Consider the following 15,201-nt stretch of genomic DNA (forward strand, 5'->3'; position numbering starts at 1 on the left):
CAAATGCCCGACTGGATCAGCTTAACGCCCTACTGGTCCAGCTAGACCAGTCATTTGTGTCTTTGAAACTATCATTGGGAGATGCTATTTACAGAGACTGTATGATCCTGGTTCAAGTCCATTCTACTCATACTTCCAGTATTCATGATCACTGTATTCCTCTAGGCATGTCTGTGCATACATCCCAACCTATTTCCTTTAGTATCTGTTTATTTTTGTCTAATACCTTTTTGAACCTCTTAATACTGTTTCCACAGCCTCCTGTGTAAATGTATTTCCAAAGTTCACTACCCGCAATGTTAAAAAAAAACAAACCCAAACTCTTTTAAACAAATCCCCTATAGATTTCAACATGCACCTCTAGTTCTGTCATTACAGAATTTGGTAAATAGTAATTCCCTATTCACCATGCCTATCACCTTCATGATTTTGCGAACTATGAACGCACACCTTTCACCCTTCTCTTCCACCTGAAGGGTCACATTTTTTTTAGTCTTAACCCACAAAGCATCTGGTACATACTCTTAATCATTTTGGTTGCCCTTCTCCGTACCTTTCCCAAAGTCATTACATCTTCCTTTAGATGCTGAGACCCAAAATGCATCAAGACATCAGCACATCACAGTGCTACAAAGCAGTGAGCAATACTGTTATGCCCTTGATATCATTTCTGATGGTGGACAACACCTTATTGTTTTTTGTAGCCGCCACTGCACACACAACTGATGTTCTAAGAACTATTAATGCCTACCTCAACATTTCTGTCTCCAGCTGAATCTACTAATGAGCTCAATGTCATATAATCATAAATAAGACCATTTTACCTCAGATGTCCTACCTAACATACATCTACGCTGAAAATTGTCTGCTGCTTTTCTACCGAGTCAGTTTTATGAGGTCATTCTGGAAGTCCTCACCTTTAGGGTGATATTTCACTACTACCTGAAATGACTTGCAATATCTACAGACCTTCGATATTTCACTGTGCATGCCCTCCAAGAGTGTTAGAAGGACACTGAGTAAAGCTGGTCCCAGCACCAGTTCCTGGGGGAGCCCACTACCCTGGCCTGAAATGTGATTGCTAACAACCACTCTTTTGCACCCTATCCTTTAACCAATTTTCAACACATAGAAGTATTTGCTCTAATCCTATGTCATCTTAGTTTCTTTAACATCTCTTGAAGAGAAATCCTGTCAAGGGCTTCTTAAAAAAATATAAATATATGCTGTCCACTTCATTCATATGCGTACTAACAAAGTCACAGAACTTCAAAAGGGGTAGAGAGGTAGAACTTCCCTGTACAGATGCAGTGCTAGCTCCTTCCTAGAGCTGGGTTTACCCTTATGCTCAATAGTATTATTCTTCATTATAGGCACATACCAGAAACTGAAGTCAAATACATCAGTCTACTGTTCACCCATTTCCCTCCAGAGCCTCTTCTGCTGGCAGGAGTTACAATAGCAATCTGTCAGACCTCTAGTACAGGGTCGAACTGTAGGACCAGTTTGCAACTTTGCTGGGAGTTTCATATCAAAGTTCTTCAAATGCCTGGGTGAATGCCATCTACTTCTTATGATTTAATAAACTTAGATATTTGGTCTAATACCTCCTGTGTATTTATTTCAAACAAACTGAAAATTTAGATGATCATCCTCATTTTATAACTAAAACTCTGCCCAGGCAAAAGCATCTCTCCATTATTTTGGATTACCCATCGACTCAGGAAAACTTGGATGCATCCACATTCAGCCTGTTTGATGTTTATGAACTAACAGAGTTCTGAAGGTTCATCTATTCCGTTCTACTCCCCAGTTAATGTACAATACTTCAGAAGTTGTTTGTATTCATAAAATCCATAAAATAAATTCATACTACTTCATAATATTGCATGAAAGACTTTATCAATACAGTTTAGTACAGCTTAAGCCCCATTTAGTTCCGCTTAAGCTCCATTCATGCAGGTAACTCAACTTAATAATATATAAAGCTGCTTCTACACAAATACTTATTTTTGTCTGGCGAATAAAACAACAAAATATTCAATTTATACATCTTCTATTTATTTATTACCTATACAACAGTGATGGTGATAATTTAAGATGATTCTTGTGTGTGACAACCTGGTTACCAAGGAGACATTCAATTAAGTTACATGGCAATTACTCCTCTTCAGCTCATTCAAATGTGGTTTCCCACACTCTCCATCACTGACTGTTTTGAAGCCAACCTTCAAAGGTTGTTTCTGGCATAAAATAAAAAGCACCTCTATTCTAATACAGCTTTTGTCTCAGAAGTGGCAAAGAACAACTACAGACTCTCAAACTCAGCTGGATTAGCAAAATTCTACCATATAAAAAAAGCACCATAACCCAAATCCGGAGTGAAGAGGAGACAGCATATTGCAGTTTCTCCCAAGACAGAGTCACAACCATTTGTGTATAGGTTGTTTTTTCCCATTTAAAACAGATGTAAAATGAAGTGTATTCAAAAACCTTTTGCATCCAATGTATAAAGCATATGAATGCAAATTAGGAAGCTACTGCTGCCGAACCACATGCAGATTCTTGGGTAGACAAGACTTAAGATTCTTGAACAAATGATCGTATTTACAAAAAGATGTAAGGACTCAGCCAAGTCACAAAACCTGACTAATCCTACAAAACACTCCAGACATTTTCATATACATATCTTAGGAATCTTCTCTAGAAGAGCTGTTCTGACTCCAGAACAGAGTCACATTCTCTACAAAAGCAGCAAAAATCATTAAAGTGCTCCCTTGTGAAAGTGCTTCTTAAAGATCACTGCATTCCTTACCTATTCAATTATTAAGCTAACTTCAAAGCAGCTCTACACTTCCCTCTGTTAAAGGCTGGTACATTCTATCCAACAGTTGATAAAATTTAGTACTCTGAAGTAAGATTTATTTGGATTTTCATACTGGTATCTGGACTCAGTGGATTTTCAGTCTGCACATCATTTTACAAAACAAGGGAAAATACCCGGTAACTTGAATATTTTTACCCCTAAATCCCCTGCAGGAGATATGCTTCAAGTGTACTATCCCTCATGCCAGGAACACGAGTAAGAAGTCAGTAAGCATCCAGCACCATTTTAGTTTGTAAAGATCCTCTCTTTAGGTAAGAGAAGAGTCCGAAGGAGAATGAAATGAGGGCAAGAAAGCAATGTCCAGATAGTCTGGATTTCAGTTTTTTGTCTGTATGTACTTTCTCATCGTGGGTGATTAAGCAGCTGTCAGAAAGAAAAAAATAAGTATTCGCACATACTGACAGATCCTTTATATGTGGAGCAGTCTTAGCTTTATCACTGTTAGGAACATGAAGAAGTCCTTTATGGTCAGATGATCTGTTGTAGAGACTTAATGCTGATGCCACTTTTATTTATGGCACATCAAAAGTGCCAATTTACTAAGTGTAGCTGTAGAAGCAAAAGTGAAATTTCACTTGCCAAATGCATACAGGCAAGAACTTCAATATGGAAGTTACTTAGACCTTCCCACACTAAGGAAAATCAACAGGATAGATGACAAGTAAAGTAGATGAGACAAGGAACCAAAATACATAACACAATCTTGGCAGTCTCACATAATTGTCTATTAGCTACAAGTACTTCCTTTCTTTGGGATGACTGACAGGTTCAAAAGCCCCTGAGTGGAAAAAAATAAAAAGCCCTCTAACAATGAAACTCTGAATATCAAATATTCTGTAAAAGACATGGGAAGAATCTCTGGTCATGATAGAAACAGGAATGTTATGTATTCACTGATTATCCTCCTTACAGTCCTCCCTTTCTGGTGGAATCCAAAGCAAGAAAGATCCCAGAACCATTCCAGACAACTTGGACAGGGCAGGACAAGGACAGTGTCCTGATTCTGAACATTGAGGTCCAGAGTTATCTTTGTTCACCTTTCTTCTCCTTTGTGTGAAGGATCTCTGTCATTATGAAAGAAGGCGCACAGGAACACCACTAATGTCAAACCGTCATGGAGGACAGTAAGGAGTCATTTTTCAGAACGTGCCTTGGTAAAGAAGGTACGGGTCCAACTATCTTGTTACCAGTTTGACTTGGATGTTCCTGGCACCTTTCCTCTTCAAGCAGTTACTTTTTTCTACTCTAATACCCTTGATTTACTCAATTTGCCATGTTTTGAACAATGTACTTGATATTACATGCCTTCATGTAGTCAGTATTATCTCCTGACAAGTAGACTGGTCAAAGGGATTTGTCTGTTACAGGTAACACAGGGTGATATTATCTGCCAGTTATCTAGCTAAATATCACCCAAAGATGAAATCAAAAGGTGAAATGGCAAGCAGTACCTACACAATAGGGAATATGGCAGAATACCACTAGGCAGTGAAAAGACTCAAGTTCTGTCGTCACCTTCATGTGTCACACATGAAGAGAGAGCAACATTTGGAAACATCCTCTATGGGAGTTTCAAATGATAGCATGAGATCATCTTATACGTATACTTGCTCCTGTGGACTATAACGTGAAAGACAGAAGCGTGAGAACTTTAAGCATAAGGATCATGATGTTAGCAACAACAGAAGAGACTCAGCATGCCCCATCCAAAACCAATTATCAATGAAGAATAATAATTAATGTACACTGCAAATTGCATTGCTTGCTTCGTGGAAGAGATTCAGCACTAGTCATTACGGAAAACAATTTGCAAATGTGAAAGAGGTCAGTAACTTCTTTTACCATATTACTATTCACTAAAAAGTTACCACAAGTTATTACATATTCACGTTGTGCTAGATTAGCAACTTGAAACCATTAAAAAGTGATAATACAACCAGTAAAGTAACTGCACAATTTATATGTTCTCATATCAATACGCCAGCAATGTAAGAGGCAACCGACGCTACTAATACTAGAAACGTAAAATCTTTTTATACTTACTTAACACCATAACACTGAAAGTGACTATCTGGATATTGAGGTTCATACGGTTCTTGACCCAACACTGTTCCAAACCACCAGGCATCATCAATAATGGATCGGAACCTATCAACTAGAGTAAAAGGAGTCTGCTCAGATATTCCACTAAGAAAAGTTATTTAACTATGCTTCTTCTACATGCAATTAGAAAAACTTTTAATCAATGTATTTCAGTTTAAAGTTCTAAACCCACTGATATTCCATAAAAGATGAGACAACTTATTATGCCAAAAAATAAAAGTGTCAAAATCTAAATAAGTTTGCTACTTAGCTATAAAATAAGAGAACACTAGAGTCTCAATATATGTTTTGAAGACTATCTTAGATTCATAGTAATCCCTCTGAAATGCTTAGTACAGCAGTTAGTAGGCTCAAATTTCTAACGGGCAAAGGGACCTTACCTACCTGAGAGCCCTCTGAAGTTACAAGCAAGTAGCATCTAGCATATTCAGCAATTAGACAAGGACAAATTTTTCATTTCAAATATTTAGAAAACACACTTACAAGCTTGCCAGTTCCTTTGCCGTGCTTCATCGTAGAACTGACGTAATATAAGGAAGTCGATAACATCTGGCATATCATGGTATCTAAATAATAAAAAAAAAAAATCCCTTTCATGTGTGCGCCCTAGGACTTCAGGAAGAAGTGTAAGAAGAAACATATTTTTAAATACTCTTCAGAAAAATAAAGATGCATATACCTGATGGAAAATGATTGGTCTGTATGTTTTCCAGTGGCATGATCTATAAAGGCAAGCTTGAGGCAACACAGTGTGGGAGGACCAACTTCGTATCTAATTCCAACAATTTTTACCAATTCCTGATCCTACAGGTAAGAACAAAAAGTTTCAGCAAGTATTACTAGGCACAGAACTATTAATTTAACATTAGTTAACCAAACACATGAATTGCACTCACATGCAAAAAGCCAAAAATATTGAAACTGTATTTGAGATTTCAGTGGAAGACAGTTTGTCAGACTTGGCAGTTTTAACACAACTATTTATATTTGGGTTTCCCGCAGGTAACTCTGAGGATACTCTGGTAATTGAAGACATTTTTCCCTATTGTTTCCATAGGGAAACGTTATGGGAAATGGCATAACCTCACAAATCAATGTTTTGCCAACAATGCAATACAACTCTTCATTCACAGACTACTAGTATTGAACCCACAGTATCTTCAGTGCAGACCTACCCTAAGGTCTACTTTTCTCCATGGCTCCTTTCGTGGATTCAGTTCATAAATGTTATTTCTTCTAACTGCTTCAATGTAAGCTTCATGTCCTTGTCGGAAATACATTACCTAAAAAAAAAAACCAAAACCCCAAACAGTAAATGTTATCCTGTATTTAGTAACTATAATAATGTTAGTTAACACAAGCATTTAAACATTTTAATCAATATTCCTACCTCATCGCCCATCTGAGGAACAAAAGGGGATCTTCGAAGAGCTGTGTCTGTTATCCAAACGGGAGGATGCCAATCATATGACAATTCCATGTCTACTGGTTCTGTTTGAGCATTAGCCTTCACATTTAATAGAGAGCAAAATTAGACATAATGTACATACTGCTGACATGACATCAAAACAACTCATTCCATTTTAATTTGGCAGACAAAAGCTTAACTTATAAAAGACTAATGTACATTTCAAAAATGTATTAGCAAAATTCCTCCAAGGCTTTGCTCCAGTTGTATTTGTAGTCCTAATACTAAGCATTCCTTTCCTATATGAAGATTTGAGTGAGCAAGATTACTATTACACAGGTCTTGAGAAACAAAGTTTAGATGGCAGTCTCAGTGCTCAATTAAAAAACTATCAAGCTGCAAGAAACTACCTGAAGATGAAAAATTATGAGAGATACTGCACAGTAACTATCCACATTTTTAAAATCAGTTCCAGATATATCATTTTGGGAATACTTGGAAGAAAGTGAAAGGACAGAGAGAAAAACATACCAAAATTATCCCAAGCATTAAAAAAAAAAAAGAAAAATCTGTTTGCCTCTTCATGGTAGAAGACAGCAAATAATAGCTATTGTAACTTTAAAAAGGATAATTATTTAAATTAACTGAAAAATTTCAGTAACTTAAAAAAGAGTAATACTGTAACTTACAAAAAATTAAAAATTCAACCCAAGTATAAGTGGCCACCATAAATACAGTGACTATATCCCCTAAGTTTTCAAGAACATATGTTACTAAAACCCAGGCAGTTTAACAGGGTTTTAGTCTAATATTCTATACAGTTATTCAATAATCACATTTCCCCTTTGATACCAGAAACCTTGAGAATCCTTTTTATTTTAAAAGTGAAAATGGCTTCACTTGGAATGCAGATTCTTCCATAAAAATCAGCAGATACCTTGCACTTGGAATGGTCTCAAATTAATTAAGGGTACACTGTATGTAGTGATACCAATAGCCTTGTCCAACGGCAATAACAATTACTTTAACATTTGCCAGTGAAGAGGTCTAATAAATTTCTCTCTTAGGTTTTTAAAGATTGAGTAGAAGAAAGTAATTGCATACCTCCTCCTGCTTTTTTGGTTTGGGCTTTTTCTTCCTTTTTCTTCTTCTTATCCTTGGAGGAGAAAATTTCTCTGCTGATGCTTCATCTTCTGAAGTACTGCAATATCTGATAACTTTCCGTCGAGAAGTCCGTACGGGAGGTTGTAGGTTAATCCCTGCATCAGCGATCCAGTCAGAGTATGTACTTGAAGAATCAGTGTCCATACTGGATGGGGGCAGGGAAAATACAAACATAGAACCAAGCTGTCAATATTTCAGAATGCAAATTCTCTTGGACAAATATCTGCAGATATAGATTGCTGTTGAAAGCACCATCAAAAGAAGTAAAATTACTGTGACCTGTTGTAACAATTACTTCACTTGATGTTTAACATAATTTTTTGGGAACACAGTAATTCAAAGCATATTTTTTAAAAAACTCAAGATTAGTGAATTCTAAAATCAGTATTATTATTCAAGAAAAGTTGTGCGATGAAATTCTGAACTAGTTAAGGGCCCTCATTAAAGAACACACTAGCCAAACACTACTGAAATTCTTTAAAGACAGTTATACAAATCTCACAGGTACACATTTGCTTTTTTAATATCTCTCTCTCTCCGTATTTTTTAGTTCTACTACTATAGAGTTCTAGAAAGAATATCTAAAAAAGCCATAGTAAAGGGATTAAAAATGTTATCTATAACTCCAGTTCTAAATAAAAATTATAACCTTACCAAAATTAAGATTTTTCTTTTCAACCAAACGTTTTTGTAAGAGCAACTGATCATTGTTGCATTATTAAAAAAAAAAACAAACCAAAAACAACCCCAAAACATAACAAAACCCACCACCCCTCAAAAACCCAACAGAACAAAACACACTATAAAAAACGTTTGACTATCTTCTTTCTCCTCGCCATCTAGCAAAAAAGCAAAAAGATTTGAAACTACATTAAAAGACAGAAATGTTTTGGTGAAACGGAACACTAAATAACAATGCGATGTGTCAGCACAGTACCCTACAAAATATTATTACATGCGAAGCACAACAGAACTTCCATACAACTTTTAACTTGCCAAAATTCACATAAAACTCATTACAGTAAAAGTTGTGATTTGTTTGCTTTTACCTAGAAATATTACTGTTGCTTTTCTTGTCACTTATCCACTCTTCATCAGACATGTCAGAGACCTCACTTTCTTCAGCTTCCTGAATTTAAAAATACGCAGAGTCAATCCAAAACTTTCTCAAAGCACATGTTTTAAGGGTTTGAAACATAAAACACATTCTCCATTCATGTCTGCATATTATTACATTAGGAAGAAATTTGGTAAAAAGAGTTGTTAAAATGGAAATGAAAGCACTTCTTTTTTGTAACTAATTTCAACTTACCCTATTAACCTCAGGACTCCACTATCAATCATTAACTTCTGTATATTCACTCACATTTTATCAGCCACATGTGGATCCACCTGCTGTAGCCACTCTTCACAAAGCAACACTTCTATCCCCTTACCATACGACAGTTCTATTTTTTTTTCTAGTCTAAGTTCACATCATTTATCAGAACAAAATGGCAGGCGATTTTGATTCCTTCAAATTCCAGATTCATGATGCTGTAATTATGTCACGTAAAGTACCCAAGAAAATCTAGCTCACTAGAATGCAAAGGAACAATGTAAAGACTGCAAAAGGAACAAATAAAGGAAAACTATCACATCTCCCATCCGCACACAACATGGGTATATTCTGTTACAGGAGTAGCACTTCTACGATTTTTTTTTCATTAGTTATGCAAGTTGGAATCAGGTGATTTTTCTGATTTTAGTATCAACTGATTGACCAATTGGGTGTATTCATGCATATAGTTAAATGCAAAACTAAATAGCCAAGATACATCAAAATATATTACAACTTAAGTCATCTCCCAGCTGTTGTTCAACAATTTATTTGCATTAACTTCATGTTTTAAATGTTTTTCATAACTGAAATGACTAAGTATAATGCATTGCTCATGTCTCAAGTTATATGTTGTCAAGAAAAAAAAAAATAGAAAAAAAGATTTAACTTGCAATTTCAAGTTCAATACTGTTTGAATCAGCCCAACTGATTGATTGTCATTTTCAGTGTAACAAAGTTAAGTCTTCCCCCTCAGACCTGTTCATACAGTGTACAGGATCGACAATACTCACTGAGTCAGTTCTTCTCTTTTATCCTACCACTTGTAGAATTGAAACAAAACGAAAAAAACCCTCATTTACATCAAAGCTCAGCTTCTTATAGTATTATTAGTTTTAGTATTGTTACCTCTATCTAACTTCTTAAAAAATATTTAAGTATATGTAGTATTTACAGGACAGTGCGCATAACTCTCCTATTTGCTCTTTGTGTACTTCGAATTTGTCAGGTGCCAGAACTCTCCTGTCAACTCCCCTTCCACCATATTCCCAAAATAAGGAAAACCTGAACTTTTTATTAAAGCAATTTGTTGTTTTTAAACACACAGGAATTCTTTATTAAGAGGCTAGGAGAAAAGAGTCCATTTCCAAATAATATAATTCCTCCTTTTACTTACAAAATTATCTTCTCTCCTGAATGTCCTTCATTTTGTTCACCATTCTTCCTTAACAAAGTGACTAGTCCAACAAGTCTGACCTTCACTACTCCTTCCACTTCTTCCCCCTTTCCCAGTTTGAGACTATTTCCTTGTGTGCAAGGCAAGACAACTGTAGTCTGAGCAGTCCTACCACTGATTTACAGCATCTGATAATAACAACCGTCAAAACCTCCTGCTACCCACAGCAAAGTCCTGTTTCACCCCAAGCCAAGACTCAGCCAGGATAAACAGACTCTGCAGAAGAATCACATTACCAGGCCACAACAATGCTTTATGAAGAACCTTCAAAATCTCCAGTTTTATGTGTGTGCATAAACTTGGAAGGTTTTCACATAGAAACAGCAAAACACATCTGAAATCCAAACTTCACTTTAAGCCAACCTCAGCACTGTGCATCAGTTTTTTGCCTTGGGCTGTGGACTTGGTTTAGAAGATTGTCAGCAAAAATAGTTCAGCCATTTATGAAATGACAGGAAAGATTGCCATTATTAAAGCATCAGACAACTAGGTTTGAGAAGTGTTAACAATAATGACGGTTAGAGAACTACTTTTCCTGGTAAAAGAGGGGGATTTTTTTGTTTGCTGTTTTAAGAGAGAAAAGGCACATTAACGTGAAACTTCACTTATTGAGGAACTCAAGTTCAAAATACAGAACTCTGAAGAGAACTTACCTGTTCCATCAACTCAAAGCAGTTATCTCTTTCCTCATCAGAAGACTCCAGTTCTTCAATGTTATTCGGTACTCGGTAATTGGGATATTTCCGTCTACGCTGGCTACGCGTAGATAGTATTAATGAAGGCTCAGAGCCACTCCATCCCTGGAAAGGTAATGGAACAACTTGTCCTTGGTGCTGTCTCTAGGCACATTAAGGATAGGGGGATCAGTAGGGGCAGTCAACATGGCTTCACCAAGGGGAAGTCACGCTTAACCAACTTGATAGCCTTTTATGAGGACATAACCCTGTGGATAGATGATGATAAAGCAGTGGATGTGGTCTATCTTGATTTCAGTAAAGCATCTGAAGTCTCCCACAGCATCCTCGCAGCTAAACTGAGGAAGTGTGGTCTGGATGATCGGGTAGTGAGGTGGATTGTGAACTGGCTGAAGGAAAGAAGCCAGAGAGTGGTGGTCAATGGGACAGAGTCCAGTTGGAGGCCTGTGTCTAGCGGAGTCCCTCAAGGGTCGGTACTGGGACCAGTTCTATTCAATATATTCATTAATGACTTGGATGAGGGAATAGAGTGCACTGTCAGCAAGTTCGCTGATGACACAAAACTGGGAGGAGTGGCTGACACACCAGAAGGCTGCGCAGCCATTCAGAGAGACCTGGACAGGCTGGAGAGCTGGGCAGGGAGAAATTTAATGAAATATAACAAGGGCAAGTGTAGAGTCCTGCATCTGGGCAAGAACAACCCCATGTACCAGTACAAGTTGGGGACAGACCTGTTGGAGAGCAGCGGAGGGGAAAGCGACCTGGGGGTCCTAGTGGACAGCAGGATGACCATGAGCCAGCAGTGTGTCCTTGTGGCCAAGAAGGCCAATGGCATCCTGGGGTGTATTAGAAGGGGTGTGGTTAGTAGGCCAAGAGAGGTTCTCCTCGTCCTCTACTCTGCCCTGGTGAGGCCGCATCTGGAATATTGTGTCCAGTTCTGGGCCCCTCAGTTCAAGAAGGACAGGGAACTGCTAGAGAGAGTCCAGCGCAGAGCCACGAAGATGATTAAGGGAGTGGAACATCTCCCTTATGAGGAGAGGCTGAGGGAGCTGGGTCTCTTTAGCTTAGAGAAGAGGAGACTGAGGGGTGACCTCATTAATGTTTATAAATATGTAAAGGGCAAGTGTCATGAGGATGGAGCCAGGCTCTTCTCAGTGACATCCCTTGACAGGACAAGGGGCAATGGGTGCAAGCTGGAACACAGGACGTTCCACATAAATATGAGGAAAAACTTCTTTACGGTGAGGGTGACCGAACACTGGAACAGGCTGTCCAGAGAGGTTGTGGAGTCTCCTTCTCTGGAGACATTCAAAACCCGCCTGGACGCGTTCCTTTGTGATATGGTCTAGGCAATCCTGCTCCGGCAGGGGGATTGGACTAGATGATCTTTCGAGGTCCCTTCCAATCCCTAACATTCTGTGATTCTGTAATATATATAGGAAGTAAAAAAAAGAAGTTACGTAAAAGTATATATGTGGCAAACTTTTATGGGGGTGAAAGGGTCGCTAAAAGCACTGCTGAATGTAAAAACTGAAACAGCCTCATCACATCACAGCCCAATCACGTCAAAACTCCTTTTCACAAGAAATAATTTTCCTGTAAGCCAACAGATTTTAATTTGCTGTTCCCAATTTAAGATTTAGTAGTTGTTCTAAGAAATTGCTCTTTACAAACTACTGTGACAGGTCCATTCACATTACCTGGTAAATATATTTACAGAATCAAGACATTAACTGCCTACAATGTGCAATTCTGAGAAGACCAAAAATCCTCAACTCCCCCCAGTGTAAGGGGATCATGCAGTAGAATCCTTACATCAAATTGCTTTGTACTGCAAGACACAGAGAATCAGGCCACTGCCTTATAAAATCAGTACAAGAACCAATTTTTCCTTCTTACCCATCTCTTCCAAAAAATAGATAATGAAAAAAAAAAATCATTCAAAACAGGACAAGTCTCAAAAAGTTGTCCCACCCACAAAACATTGTCACCTAAAGTTAAATGACAAGGGAATAGCAATATAGCCTAAAATTCTTCAAATATAGGACCTTGAACATTCTCACTTGCACCTCAATGCTTTAGCATGGACCTGCAACAACCGTCTTTGAAACTTTAACTGCAATAAAACCAGAACAGCCTGAAATCAAGCCTGCCTTTAAAAATTACTACCAAATACCTTACATGGAAGGAAGTAAGACTGAAAGAAAAAAGAATTCTAGGTATTCATAAAAATAAATCAAACGTCCTGCAGTAAGCGGAAACTGAATCAGCAGGAACCTTTGAAGACCATACCTTCAGAGATGTCTGCTTTCATTTTTTTAAACCATGACTTGTCCCTGGACACAGAATGCCCATTTTCCTAGAAGCTGCTGCATACCTTTTCCAATGACTCAAATGATTTTTTCTTCTCTCTTGCATAAAAATCTCTCTCTTCTTCCCCTTTTGCAATTCGATATTCTTCCTGCTTCCTACAAGAAAGTAATGAAAATCTAGTTCTACATCTGTTTTGACACTGCTGAAAAGTTAAATGATCTGTTCTTTTTAAAGGATGTATAAAAAACCCTAACCTAATTCCATTATTAATTTCAGACGTCATTATTGCTCAATCACCTATATGTCCTCTCATTTCCAGATAAAGAAGATGGATATTAAGAAAGTCTTCCTTGCAAATATCAGAATATTATAAACTTTTTCAACCCCATTTTTAATCGCATTTTTCCCTTTGCAATCATTCTATCTCCCAACACTGGGAAAGCTTTTTAAAAACTTCAGAGATGTGGTAGCACATACAGCTGTACCATTAAAAAGAAATACTTAGCTATTAATTCTCCTTTTCACAGATGCATACTGATAGTACTTTTGAAAGCAGCTAACTGTTTTAGCATTTCAAATGCTCTGTACTGCTTCTGGTCGTAACACATCACCCTCACAAAGTCTCACAAAAGCACAATTTCTCTGAACTCTTCCATGTAAACGAATTTAACCTAAATCCCTTTATTTTGGAAAAAGCAAGAATCTAGGTAATCTAGTTGTCCTTTAGGACGACTTAAAATACTGGAATATAGGAGAATCATTCTCTATTAAACTAGAGAAACTTCCATTTATTTTTGTTGAACGGACTGCACAACTAGAAGTTTTTAAGCACAGCTGACCACAACACTATTTCAATTTGTACCACGTATCTGTTTTAGCTTAGGTCTAATAGCATAGATTTAGAAAACACAAGATGATGTGTTCTCTCTAGTCATATCTACAGCCCAATAAGCTGTCTAGAGACCTGAGTAAGCTTGGTGGTACTTCTGGTACAACTACTCTTCGTCTCCAAGCCCAAAGGTCTCGCTCAGTAGCCATCTGACTTCGCGGAGCATTCTGATGCATCTGACGCACACCTTCAACTTGTCCACTACGTCGCAGGCCAATATTGGGAGGAGACTGGATGTCGAAACTTGGTCTTCCAAAAGCTAAAATATACAAACAAAAACATTTTTTCCAGACTACACAGAACTGGAACCTTGTTTCTTCTTACTAAAAGATAAAAAATTAAACAGTTAACAAATTTTTATCTCCATGATCGTAAGTACATGACTAGTTATCACCTTCAGGAAATTATCTGTCACGTAGAAAATGCAGTGAGATGACACATATACTTTTAAAATGGTTATTTCTACTACTATTTTAATACAGTGAAAGGAAGTATAATGTGACAGAGGTGTTTTTTCCTGAACTATTTCAGGCAGCTCTGAGGCTAGTGAGGTTCTAAAAAGCACTTTTTCCTGGAGCTGAGCTTACATAATTAAAACTAAAAGGACACATATCAGAAGAGTGTCTGGTTTAAACCTGTAAAGAAGGGAGAGGGGAAGCTGGTTTGAATAATGGTAAAATACTTATTCTGCAAAATTCAGAGAATAAATTTAGCTCCTATAAATGTCTTTTTAGTACTACAAGAAATACAATTAATGCTCTTTAAATTACAAAACATAGCCTTTCTCTTTTAATCACAGAAGTAGCAGTGTTTTAATGAATAAAAATATATTAACCAGGTATCACTATGTTAAGGGAACCTTAGTCCTCAAAACAACAGTAAAGTTAAAACCTGTTTGTAATATTTCACACAGCGTAATAGAAATGGAGATAGAACAATGACCTCAGAATTTATCAGCAAGTACTAACCTCTTCTAGGTGCTCCCTCCCCATTTTGTGGACCACTTGAAGCAGATTCTTGATTACCTCCAGTTCTTTGATCTTGTTGTAGTTGTAATTGTCTAATCATGCCTTCAAGAATGCTGGGCTCCAAGCCTTCTTCATCCTGATCAACTCTCTGTTGGCCTATAACTTGTTCAACCACTTCTCCATCACCTTGCAAATGTAATACAAATAAAATGAATGGGT

At 37.3% G+C, this 15,201-nt stretch overlaps 1 protein-coding gene across 1 annotated transcript in view; it reads right to left on the reverse strand.

Moving 5' to 3' along the window:
• Positions 1 to 15,201, reverse strand: part of BRWD1 (bromodomain and WD repeat domain containing 1) — a 57,554-nt gene that overhangs the window by 21,744 nt on the left and 20,609 nt on the right. Inside the window, exons 18-28 of the mRNA XM_068421682.1 lie at positions 14,983 to 15,168; positions 14,090 to 14,273; positions 13,190 to 13,280; positions 10,771 to 10,917; positions 8,612 to 8,691; positions 7,503 to 7,707; positions 6,381 to 6,497; positions 6,166 to 6,273; positions 5,670 to 5,794; positions 5,474 to 5,556; positions 4,931 to 5,042 (exon numbers count right to left, since the gene is read on the reverse strand). Coding sequence (XP_068277783.1) covers positions 4,931 to 5,042; positions 5,474 to 5,556; positions 5,670 to 5,794; positions 6,166 to 6,273; positions 6,381 to 6,497; positions 7,503 to 7,707; positions 8,612 to 8,691; positions 10,771 to 10,917; positions 13,190 to 13,280; positions 14,090 to 14,273; positions 14,983 to 15,168 — 1,438 coding nt within the window. The remainder of the gene's footprint in view (positions 1 to 4,930; positions 5,043 to 5,473; positions 5,557 to 5,669; positions 5,795 to 6,165; positions 6,274 to 6,380; positions 6,498 to 7,502; positions 7,708 to 8,611; positions 8,692 to 10,770; positions 10,918 to 13,189; positions 13,281 to 14,089; positions 14,274 to 14,982; positions 15,169 to 15,201) is intronic.

Source organism: Nyctibius grandis, chromosome 2 (genome assembly GCF_013368605.1).
Source record: "Nyctibius grandis isolate bNycGra1 chromosome 2, bNycGra1.pri, whole genome shotgun sequence".
Classification (NCBI taxonomy): domain Eukaryota; kingdom Metazoa; phylum Chordata; class Aves; order Nyctibiiformes; family Nyctibiidae; genus Nyctibius; species Nyctibius grandis.